This window comes from Marmota monax, unplaced genomic scaffold (assembly GCF_021218885.2).
Source record: "Marmota monax isolate L192 unplaced genomic scaffold, Marmota_monax_Labrador192_F-V1.1 WCK01_AAM20220418_F8-fsc00263, whole genome shotgun sequence".
NCBI classification, from domain to species: domain Eukaryota; kingdom Metazoa; phylum Chordata; class Mammalia; order Rodentia; family Sciuridae; genus Marmota; species Marmota monax.
In genome coordinates this window covers 988,324-1,000,503 of record NW_026693408.1, presented here as the reverse complement: position 1 = coordinate 1,000,503, position 12,180 = coordinate 988,324, and the positions used below count along the sequence as shown (strand labels likewise).

The 12,180-nt window shown below is 36.8% G+C and overlaps 1 protein-coding gene across 1 annotated transcript in view; it reads left to right on the top strand.

Moving 5' to 3' along the window:
- Nucleotides 1-12,180, top strand: part of Canx (calnexin) — a 36,724-nt gene that overhangs the window by 21,460 nt on the left and 3,084 nt on the right. The window contains exons 6-14 of the mRNA XM_046457123.2: nucleotides 361-442; nucleotides 1,090-1,282; nucleotides 3,867-4,056; nucleotides 6,116-6,229; nucleotides 6,774-6,930; nucleotides 8,062-8,277; nucleotides 9,152-9,271; nucleotides 10,088-10,208; nucleotides 10,372-10,451. Of these exons, the coding sequence (XP_046313079.1) occupies nucleotides 361-442; nucleotides 1,090-1,282; nucleotides 3,867-4,056; nucleotides 6,116-6,229; nucleotides 6,774-6,930; nucleotides 8,062-8,277; nucleotides 9,152-9,271; nucleotides 10,088-10,208; nucleotides 10,372-10,451 (1,273 nt within the window). The remainder of the gene's footprint in view (nucleotides 1-360; nucleotides 443-1,089; nucleotides 1,283-3,866; nucleotides 4,057-6,115; nucleotides 6,230-6,773; nucleotides 6,931-8,061; nucleotides 8,278-9,151; nucleotides 9,272-10,087; nucleotides 10,209-10,371; nucleotides 10,452-12,180) is intronic.

Here is a 12,180-nt window from a genome sequence, read left to right as displayed (position 1 = left end):
GAGAGAGAGATTATATAAATTACAATAGATTTCTTTTTTGGGTGAATTTAGAATTTAGCATCTTGAAATTATTATTATTTTTTTCCTGCCCAACAAATTATTTTGTTACAAACTGGCTGTTCATCCTATTGATAGTAAATGAACATCTAGATTTTGCACAAACTATTTATTGGGAATCTGCAAGGTTTACTTTTAATTAGCATATTTATTTTTGTAGGATTGTGTAGCCATCCAAAATCAATAGAAGATGGAATCCTTTTTAAAAGATAAACGTATAATCAGGAGTGGGGGGGAAAAGAAATTATGAGATTCGATCTTAGAAAATGCCATAGAATTTTCTGCTTTTCTCTCTGAAATTAGGTATGAGGTTAATTTCCAAAATGGAATAGAATGTGGAGGTGCTTATGTGAAACTGCTTTCCAAAACACCAGAACTCAACTTGGTAGGTACTTCTATTTGTTTATGTAGCTAGCCACCCACAAGTTTTTAAAGAAGAATTTTAGAGAAAAGAAAAAAATTTTTTGAAAGACCCGTGAAAATAAAGACCTGCTGTTGAAATCTTTTGGTGGGTTGATCATATTTTTGGAGGTGGGAGGGTACTAGGGATTGATTGAACTCAGGGGCACTCAACCACTGAGTCACATTCCCAGCCCTATTTTGTACTTTTGTTTAGAGATGGGGGTCTCACTAGTGTCTCGCTTTTGTTGAGGCTGGCTTTAAACTAGCTGCTGGGATTACAGGTGTGCACCACTGCGCCTAGCTGACAGTATTGTCTTTTATACTAATTAGTTTTCATTTGAAATTTGACTTTTAAAGCTCTATTACCAACTTTTTCTCATTTCTGGTTTTGATACTGTGATTTTTAATTTTAAGCTAGCTTATTTCTTTGTTTTATGAATGAAACAGTAGCTAGTTATATGTATTACTTTTTTCTTAAGCACAAATTTGCTGATGATTGGTTGGTTATTCATTTAACTGTCACTAATTTAGCTTGAGAGTTTTATAAGAGGAAATACACACTTTTTTGAAAGGTTGCTTTTGAACACTTAGACTAGAGTTACTTAAAATAATCTGTTTTTGTTTCTGAAGGATCAGTTCCACGACAAGACCCCCTATACAATTATGTTTGGTCCAGATAAATGTGGAGAGGATTATAAATTACACTTCATCTTTCGCCACAAAAACCCTAAGACGGGTGTATATGAAGAAAAGCACGCTAAGAGACCAGATGCAGATCTGAAGACCTATTTTACTGATAAGAAAACACATCTTTATACATTAAGTAAGAAAAATTAGTATTTTGGGGTTTTAAGACATTCATGTTGGTCATCTGGAGAATATTCAAGCTTGCAAATGAGATTGGTGTTTTTTACTTACTGCTAGGAGCTTAATTGGTCAACTCTGAAAGAAAGCTTCTTTTCCACAGGTTGCCTGAAGACTAAAATTTGAAACAATTTTAATATTCTTTAAGGGTTAGGAATGTGGCTCAGTGGTAGAATGCTTGCCTAGCATACATGAGGTACAGGTTTCCATCTTCATCACTGTAAAACAAATGAACAAAAATGCTTTTTTTAGTTGGGTGTGGTGGTTCAAGTCTATGATCCCAGCACCTCCAGAGGTTAAGGCAAGAGGATTTTAAGTTCAAGGCCAGTATAAGCAAGACTCGGTCTCAAAATAAAAAAAGTACTAGGATATAGCCCAGTGGTAAAATACCCCTGGATTCAATCCTCAGTACCTAAAAAAGAAAAAGAAAGTCCCCTTATTAATTTCTTCCTTGAGCCTCTCATTCTGCTTCTTTTAGTTTTTCGTTGAGAAAATGTTGAATATTAGGATGTGCAGTAGAAATGTATATAACATTTTTTGAAATTGTCTTTTTTATATTTGGTACTAGGGGCACTTTACCACTGAGCTACATCATCAGTCCTTTTTTATTTGAAACAAGTCTTGCAAAGTCGCTGAGAGTCTATTAAATTGTTTAGTATGACCTTGAACTTGAGCGGTCCTGCTGGGATGACTGGCCTGTGCCATGAACCTGGCTTCAAAATTGTCTTTATGTGGAACTTTCTGTGGATGTTTCAGTACCTGGGCAATTAAGGTTAATTGTTTGGATATTGGGATACTTTTTGGTTTGTTTGTTTAAATGAACCCTTTCTTGGGGGATTGAGATCATATATAGATATGCTCTTTTCCTAAAGAATATAAATGACCATTTTTTTTTTTTTTTTGGTATCAGGAATTGAACCCAAGGGCGCTTAACCACAGAGCCATATCCTCAACCCTTTTCTATATTTTATTTACAGACAGGGTCTCATGAGTTGCTTAGGGCCTCACAAGGTAGAGAGGCTGGCTTTGAACTTGTGATCTTCCTGCCTCAGCCTCCTGAGCTGCTAGAATTATAGGCATACGCCAACGCTCCCAGCAAATAACCTTTTTTTATTACTAATGGAATATACATTCAGGATATAGAAATTCAGAAGATATAAATAAGCAAACAAAAGACACCTAAAATTATCTGAAAAATCAATATTAGGATAATGTTTCTTCATATGTGTGTAAACATGCACATATTTAACTTTCTTACTTAATTACACAAGAGTAAGAATTTTTTCCCAACAGTAAATGTCAGTTGTCTGTTAGAGATTTGTGTGAGGGATACAGGCTTTAGCATAAATTACAGTTGAGATGCCATTATGGGCCTGGGGGTGTAGCTCAGTAGTAGAATGCCACCTTATCATATTTGCAACCTGAGACTGACCATTGCACTGCAAGAAAACAGTAACAACAAACAGATGCCTTTTTGGATTAAAAATTGTGTATTCATTCTCCACTGAACTTCAGAAGTATATCTGTAGGGTCTGTGCATGTACTGCAGTGCGGAATACATGGGTAGCATGCTTGAGTCACCAGTTCCATCTCTAATACTGTACAAAAAGCAAACAAATGAATGAAAATCAATTTACTTGCCTGCTGATTGGTATGTACATTCATGTTAGACCAATAATCACATTAGTTTATGTAGGTTTTTAGTGTCCATAAATGAAGTCTTTTTTGGTGTTAGAAGTTTTAACTTTTTAAAAAAATTTTTTATTAGTTATTGATGGACCTTTATTTATTATTTATTTGTTTATATGTGGTGCTGAGAATCGAACCTAATGCCTCACACATGCTAGGCAAGCGTCCTACCACTGAGCCACAACCCCAGCCCCAAATTTTAACTATTTTTAAATATTCTTTTTTAGTTGTAGAAGGACATAATACCTTTATTTTATTTGTTTATTTTTATGTGGTGCCAGGGATTGAACCAGTGCCTCATACATGCTAGGCAAGCGCTCTACCACTGAGCTACAACCCCAGCCCCAGAAATTTTAACTACAGGCTGGGCATGGTGACACATGCCTGTAATCTCAGCGGCTGGGGGAGGCTGAGATAGGAGGAGTTCAAAGCCAGCCTTGGCAACAGCAAGGTGCTAAGCAACTCAATGAGACCCTGTCTCTAAATAAAATTTTAAAAAGGGCTGGGAATGTGACTCAGTGGGTGAGTGCCCCTGAGTTCAATCCCTAGCACCCCCCACTGCCAGCCCCCCCACAAAAGAAGAAATTTTAACTATCATTTGTGATGATTCTTAGAAACCTGAGGAAATAGCATTTACATTTTGCAGGTCAAGAACAGTTACAATGCTCTGGGCCCCATGAGCCAGGCATTGTTGACCATGTTCTGACCCAAATGCCTAAGGTCTTTCCTCCATGCTCTCATGTTGGTACTTCTAGTTAGTCATAATCTTTTGTGTTGTGGGGAAAGGAGCTTGGAAGTAAATATTTTTAACTTGGAAGTAAACTATTTTTAACTTCATTTAACCTTTTTTGCAGTCTTGAATCCAGATAATAGTTTTGAAATGCTAGTTGACCAGTCTGTTGTGAATAGTGGAAATCTGCTGAATGACATGACTCCGTCTGTAAATCCTTCACGAGAAATTGAGGACCCAGAAGACCGGAAACCTGAGGACTGGGATGAAAGACCCAAAATCCCAGATCCTGATGCTGTGAAGCCAGATGACTGGTGAGTCTTGGAGACCTGTCTTTGATTGTAAGGGAACATTTTATATATTTCATGTGATTTGAATAACCAAATGTTGGTCGAGTGAGATCTGATCATTTAAATACTCTATTATGCAATCTAATCTGCATTAAAAAAATGTAGATTATTATAGCTGAAAAAGGGGTCTTAGTGATAATCTAGATTGTTTGATATCATTTTATCAACCACAAAATTCTTTTTTTTTTTTTTTAATTTTTTAGTTATAGTTGGACACAATACCTTTATTTATTTATTTTTATGTGGTGCTGAGGATTGAACCCAGGGCCTTGCATGTGCTAGGCGAGTGCTGAGCCACAACCCCAGCCCCATCCACAAAATTCTTGATTGATGATATAGTTTACCTGTGGTGACAAGATTGGTTTGTGGCAATCTCCTGGTGTAGCCATTCCAGTGCTGCTTTGTTTTACTTTTATTTGGTACTAGGGATTGAACCCAGAGCCTTGCATATGCTAAGTGCGTGCTCTGTCAGTGAGCTGTACCCCTAGCCCTGCCAGTGCTTTTAATTCATATTTAAAAGTGTAGTCCTGAAATGCTGAATTTTAGTTGGAAAGTGGTCTGAGAACAAGGTGACCAGGGAGTCAGATACAGCTAACCTAGGCATGGTTTCTCTGAGCAGGGCAAAGCAAATTGTGACCTGAGGACAGAGTGGGAGTTAACTAAATGATAAAGATGGGAAAGGGCATTTCTGGTTGAAGAATGTCATTATTGCAGAAGGTAGAGGAGCATGAGTGAGCTTGATATACATGAAGGAAAATAAGTTATCATATTGCCTTTTGTGTAGTGTGAAAATTGCAGACTGATGAAAAATGAAGACAAGCAGGGTCAAGCTCTCCTGTGTGACCACATATGAACTTAATACAGGGACTTTCAGAAATGTCAGAAAGGGAACAAAGAAATAATAAAACTGTTTTTACCATTTGTAAAAGTATCTTCCTGTGCATAGCAATTAAATTCTAGTTGACCTTTTTTTCTCCTTGAATATTAAGATACATGTTCCTGAACTTTTATAGTACACTAGTATAAATGGTTAGTTTATATATATGGTGAACATAAGGTTTGGATTCAGCCTTATTCAGTATTATATTTCTTAACTAGCTGTTCTGTTTTGGAGGTGGGAGGGGGTGAATGTTAAGATTGAAAAGATCAGGTGACTATTATATTGAGTCTTTTTAAAAAATTATTTATTTATTTTTGCATTTCAATTCTTAATGCACCATTCATTATACCATAATTATTATGTTGAGTCTTGAGATTCTCACAGTACTGATTTGAAACTAACGTTTAAAAACAAATAATCTGGGGACTGTGGTTGTGGTTCAAACGTTGAACACCTGCCTAGCATGTGTGTTGGGTTCAATCCTTAGTACCACATATGAATAAATAAGATAAAGGTATTGTGTCCACTACAACTAAAAAAAATATTAAAAACCCTTTCTTTTTAGACAAAACATTTAAAAATGTTTGCTAGGGTCTTATTAAGTTGTTGAGTGTCTTGCTAAGTGACTGAAACTAGCCTAGAACTTGTGACCTTCCAGCCTCAGCCTCTCAAGTAAGTGGGATTACAGGTGTACACCACCACACCCAGCTTTATCATTCTTTATTATTATAGCCACTCTAGTATGTGTGATATGGTATCTTATTGTGGTTTTGATTTGCATTTCCCTGATGTTTAATGATGAGCATCTTTTCATATGCTTATTGATTACTTAAATATTTTCTTTGAAGAAATGTCTACTTAAATTATTTGCTGGTTTTCTTTTTTCCTTTAATTTTTTTTCATTCTACTTAGTCTGGTTTTCTTAAATTGAGTTATCTTCTCATTGAGTTCTAAGAGTTTATTTTGGATATTGGGCCTTTATAAAAGGTAACATGTTTACAAATGTTTGCTAGGAGAAATTATTTAAAATGTTGGCATTTAAGGCCTAAATATTTTCAGAATGCTGTTTCAGTTTCACAAACTGGAACTACTGTGATTCTCTGGACAGTGTTGTCCTAATATGAATTTTCTTTTGTGTTTAAGGGATGAAGATGCCCCTGCTAAAATACCAGATGAAGAGGCCACAAAACCTGAAGGGTGGTTAGATGATGAACCTGAATATATACCTGATCCAGATGCAGAGAAACCAGAGGATTGGTAAGAGTTTAAGATAATTTTCTATGTATTTGTTTTTTATTTTATTTTTTATGATACTGGGGATTAAACCAGGGTTTCATTCATGCTTGGCAAGTACTCTACCTCTGAATTACATCCTCAACCTTTAAAACTTTTTTTTATCATGGGACAGGGTCTCCTTAAGTTGCTGAGGCTGGCTTTGAACTTGAAATTATTCTTCCTTAGCCTTCTGAGTAGCTGGCATTATAGGTGTGTGCCCTTCACCTAGTTTGAGTTAATTTTTTTAGTTACCTGAATTTTTACTAAAGTAAAGCTTAAATACTGCCAAGTGCCCATTCCTAAGGGGAGAATGCAATAAATTTAATTATACTTCATCATCATTTTTTTAAAAATGCATCTGTTATCAAAGCTGCTCTTACTGGAAATTAAAACAAGAGAAGATGGTTTTCTGTAGCATGACTGTGGAAACATTCCAGCAGGATCTCAGGGGAGCACTGGGCTGGTGGGATATTCATAGGTTTGCATCCTAGAACCCATTTGTAATTTGTTGTTTATGTCTTCATAGGGATGAGGACATGGATGGAGAATGGGAGGCTCCTCAGATTGCCAACCCTAAATGTGAGTCAGCCTCTGGGTGTGGTGTCTGGCAGCGACCAATGATTGACAACCCCAATTATAAGGGCAAATGGAAGCCTCCCATGATTGATAATCCTAACTACCAGGTTTGTGTCTCCAGAAGGTTGAGTTGCTCTCATTAATCTGTTTGTATTCAGGTAAATGTTTTTTGTGTAGTGAGGCTGCCAGGTTGATCATTATATACATACAAGCTGTTGAATTAAGAGCAGAAAGTAGCTTTATTAATTGATAGGGAACTGAATGAGTTAAGTGTTGCAAAGATAAACTTAGAAACTGGAGAGGAAAGCTTTCAATACTTGTTTTATAACTTAAATTTAAGAACAAAAGGGAAATGGAAAATCTGTGGTTTGGGCACCCTGCTGTTAGGTGGCAGAGTCCTTCAGTCCTAGGATCCAGACAGATCTCAAGATTTGTGATCTATTACATGGTGGACAGAGGACTGTGATCAGGGAATTGGTACCTTGATCGTGTCAAATCAGCTTATGGCATGGCTTTAATACCTCTACACCCATAGAAAGACTGAGGCTTATATGAAAATATATATATTGTGAAGTTATGAAATTCCAAGCTTACTGTAATAATGTACACATTAAAATCCTTGGACTCTTCATGATAAGTCATTTCCATTCCATCAAATTTATAAAGTGTAAGGTGTAAAAATAAGGTGTTAGGTATATCTAGATACATGTTCTAGATGTATATTTTTCTGTGGTAAAATGTATTTTTTAATTGTGCACTTGGACAGTTAAGATATTAAAATTGCACTCCGAAATTGCCTCTTAGCTCTTTTGTTGTTGGCCATTTAGGTGATTTGCAATTTTTGCTTTTAGGTAAGTGTAGCAGTAATCATTCCTGTAGATGTCTGGGTTTATGTAGCAAGTATTTTTCTAGGTAGTTAACTTAGACGTGAATTACTGGTTGATGATCATTTACATTTTATTTTCCATCACTACTGAATAAGTTTGTGCTGATGCTCCCACTCCCACCAGAAGGTGTGGTGGTGCACAACTGTAATCCTAGTGACTTGGGAGGCTGAGGCAGGAGGATTGCAAGTTGAAAGCCAGACTGAGCAATTTAGTTAAGTCCAGAAAAAAACCATCAGTAGCATTCATTGTTTTCTTCCTGCTGTTGATAATGCAGAATTTATCTTAGTTGTTTTTTTGTTGGTCATTATTGGAAATAATTTTTTGAAACATTTTTGTTGTTTTGTTTTTAAGGGAATCTGGAAACCTCGGAAAATACCAAATCCTGATTTCTTTGAAGATCTGGAGCCTTTCAAAATGACTCCTTTTAGTGCTATTGGTTTGGAGCTGTGGTCCATGACTTCTGACATTTTTTTTGACAACTTCATCATTAGTGGGGATCGAAGAGTAGTTGATGATTGGGCCAATGATGGATGGGGCCTGAAGAAAGCAGCCGACGGAGCTGCTGAGGTGTGTGCTTGCGATTTCTTGTGCATTTATGTTATTGTAGGTAACTAATTGTTTTGTAAAAAGCTAGCATTTAGTGTCTGTCTTTTCCCTTATTTAAGAATATCGTCCTAAAAAAGTATTAGCTGTATGCCTGCTTAAAACAAAATATTGGACGTTTAGACATGATTTTATTAGTTTAATATAGTGGCTTTAGAGTCTAATTGTGTTATGTGCAAGGTATGTTTTTTAATTTGTATGTGTCTATCAAATTTTGCCATTTAAGGTATGTTTTAATTCACTCTCAAAATGTTGAATTTTTGGTTTATCCCACACATGGATTATCAGGTAATTAGTCATGTCTCTGAACTGGGAATTGGAGAACTAGAGATACTTAGATAAGACATTCTTTAACACTGGTCGATAATGTTAAGGGAACCTTTCGCAGGTATTTAAGAAGCCGAATTTTTGCTGGGTGCAGTTGTATGTGACTGTAATTCCAGCAATTTAGGAGGCTGAGACATTAGGATCACAAATTCAAAGCCAACCTCAGCAACTTAGTGAGACCCTGTCTCAAAATTTAAGGAAGAGTGGGTGGTGGGCTGGGGGATGTACCTCAGTGTTAAAGGGCCCCTTGGTTAAATCCCCAGTACTACCCTCCCACCAGTTTTTGTACCGATGAAAGTGAAGTCACTGGGATGATAAGGAGAACAGAAAAATGGAGACTTTTCTCTAATTTCCTTTTTATATTATATGAGCAACTTGGCTTGCACCCTTGAAAAAGGACGAGCCTAAGTAGTGCCGTGCCATAACTGAACAGTGGAACAAATAGTGCAGACTGCATTTGTATTTGGTGTCAGAAGCCAGAACTTCCCATCATTGCTGTTTTGTTTTTCAGCCAGGTGTAGTGGGGCAGATGCTTGAGGCAGCTGAGGAGCGCCCATGGCTCTGGGTGGTCTACATTTTGACTGTAGCTCTTCCTGTGTTCCTTGTCATCCTCTTCTGCTGTTCTGGAAAGGTAGGAGTTGTTTTTTAGGAATCATTTTTAGAAAGAGCACTTAGGATGTTAAAAATAAGTATGATATATTGGCTTGAGATTTTCTTTGTAGCAGCTCCACATTTTGAGTTGACTTCTGAACCTTATTCACTACACCTCAGTGACCATTTATTGTGCCCAGATAGGGGTAGGATTTATAGTCCTTTAGTTGCCAGTATTTAGTCCACTGAATTACTTTTTTAGTACTTGGCAGCAGATTTTTTTTTTAAGAAAGAAAAAGAACAACTTATTAAAATCAGCCATCTGGGCCCAAACCAGCTTTTTCTCCTGGTATTGCTATTTCCATTCTTGACCACCTTAATTTTGCCTTTGATTTATCATTATTCATTGCTTCCTCACTGTCCCCACTTTTCAAAATAATACATGTGGGAATACTACAGTCATGTGAGGTTTTCTTTCTTAACCCTTGTTGCATGCCCTCTGGTTCTTCTAAGATTATGCTTTACCTCACATACATCACACTTTATAGCTGGATCCCAAATTGTTTCTAGCTTATATACCACCTCTGTTCTGCATATCTGTGCCTGAGTTTACTTGACAAAGTAGACCTGTAAGTTTCCTACCTGACCTTTTGTTCTTACTGTTTTCTTTTACCTTAAACCATACAAAAACACTGAAGATAAAGCTCTTCAGGGTAGAAATTACATCTTTCTTGTGTCTGTATATCTGTCCCTGTATACAGTCTGGTACAGAACTTTGCCTGTAGGCATTCAGTAATTACATGGTAATGTAGTACATGAAAATGTGAAAGTTGTTGTACTCTGGCGAATATTTCAGAAACAGTCCAGTGCTATGGAGTACAAGAAGACTGATGCTCCTCAACCAGATGTGAAAGAAGAAGAGAAGGAGGAGGAGAAGGAAAAAGGAGATGAAGAGGAGGAAGGTGAAGAGAAACTTGGTAAGAAGTAACCTCCAAGAATGTTGCTCTAAACAAAGAAAGATGTTTCAAACCCTGACAAATAAATTTCAGTAAAATTTGCTTTAGGTAATGCTAATTATTTTAATTACCAGAATCAAATATAAGAATTTGCTCAGTTGTTTTACTCTAACTTATATCTTAGAAGAAAAACAAAAAAGTGATGCTGAAGAAGATGGGGGCACTGTCAGTCAAGAGGAGGAAGATAGAAAACCTAAAGCAGAGGTAAAAGTACGGGTTAATACTTTTTGTATTTTAAGCAACTAAGTTGAAGTTACATTTAAATAAAAGGAATATTAGGTACTTTACAATGGCTGTGACAGCAAAATTCTGTTATAGCCAATTTTGTTAAAGTGAGATTTTGAGTGGCACAGGTAAACATCAAGCTCTGTCTGAATCTCGAGTATTTTTCTGTGCTGAAAATGGTTTTTTGAAATAAGTAGAAGTTTGTAAGGAAAAAATAATAAAATGCTTTCTAAGGTGGAAACTTCAAGTTATTTTAACATTTCTGTCTTCTTGTCCCTCTCTTCACTGGGCCCTCACAAGTATTTTTTGCACAAATCACTGCATTCTAAACTTTCCCCTTCTGTTGTCCATGGTTTAGTCAATTAATTCATTTAACATACTTATTGAATGTCTCTTGTGCCAGGCATTGTCAGTGAATCAGACAAAGATAACCTTGACTTTGAGGAGCTTAAATTCTGGTTGGGGGAAATAGACAATAAGCAGTAGACATTAGAAGGAAGTAAATAACAGTGTATTAGATAAGCTATGAAAAATTAAGATAGAAAAAGGTAGTAGAAGTTCTGGAAGCAATGGCTTGTCATTGGAAAGATGACATTTGAGCAGAGACTTGACAGAGATGAAGGACTGTGAAAAATTAAGATAGAAAAAGGTAGTAGAAGTTCTGGAAGCCAATGGCTTGTCATTGGAAAGACGACATTTGAGCAGAGACTTGACAGAGATGAAGGACTGTTCTGTGAGGATGTCAGTGAGAAGGGCATTCTAGAGAGAATGTCCGGTACCAAGGCTACAGCTGTAGTCCAAAAGATAAGAATAGCCAGTAGTTAAAGAAGGAGTGGAGAAAAGGAGTTAAGGAAGGTTACAAATAATGTGGGGCCTTATAGGCCATTATGAACTTGGCTTTTCTTTTTTTTAAAGTATTTTTAAGTTTTAGATGGACAGTATACCTTCATTTATTTATCTTTATATTGTGCTGAGGATTGAACCCAGTGCCTCACCTGGGGTAGGCGAGTGCTGTACCACTGAGCCATTACCCCGGCCCCTTGGCTTTTCCTTTTAGTGAAATGGGCAGCCATTGTGGACGTTTTCTCTAGAGTAGAGAAATCAGAGACCTGTTAAGAAGCCCCCATAATCATCTTGGAAAGCTGCAGTGGCTTTGAGCCAGGATGACAGAAGGTGTAAACTACTTGGGATTTTGGATTTTGTAGTAGATTGGATATATGGAGTAACAGAGAATAGTCTCTGTTACTACATCTTTGCTTATAGTGTCCTTTCTCCAAGATCTCTTGTGTTTGAGTCTGGTCCATTGAGCCAAACCCAACTCCGCTTATTTTTTTAGCTGTCACATCTCTGCCTTCCTTTTGTTTCTGAAGAACAATGCTATTTATATTTTGTTTGTGTGTGTGTGTATACACACACATATGTATATATGTGTATATAATTTTTAAAAAATGTTTTTAGTTTTAGATGGACACAATACTTTTATTTTTAGATGTGCTGAGGATCAAACCCAGTGCCTCACACACTAGGCAAGCTCTCTATCACCGAGCTACAACCCTGTATTTTTTTTTTAATATTTATTTTTTAGTTGTAGTTGGACACAATACTTTTATTTATCCATTTTTATGTGGTGCTGAGGATTGAACCCAGGGTCCCCCCTCCCCGGCACATGCTAGGTGAGTCCTCTACCACTGAGCTACAACCCCAGCCC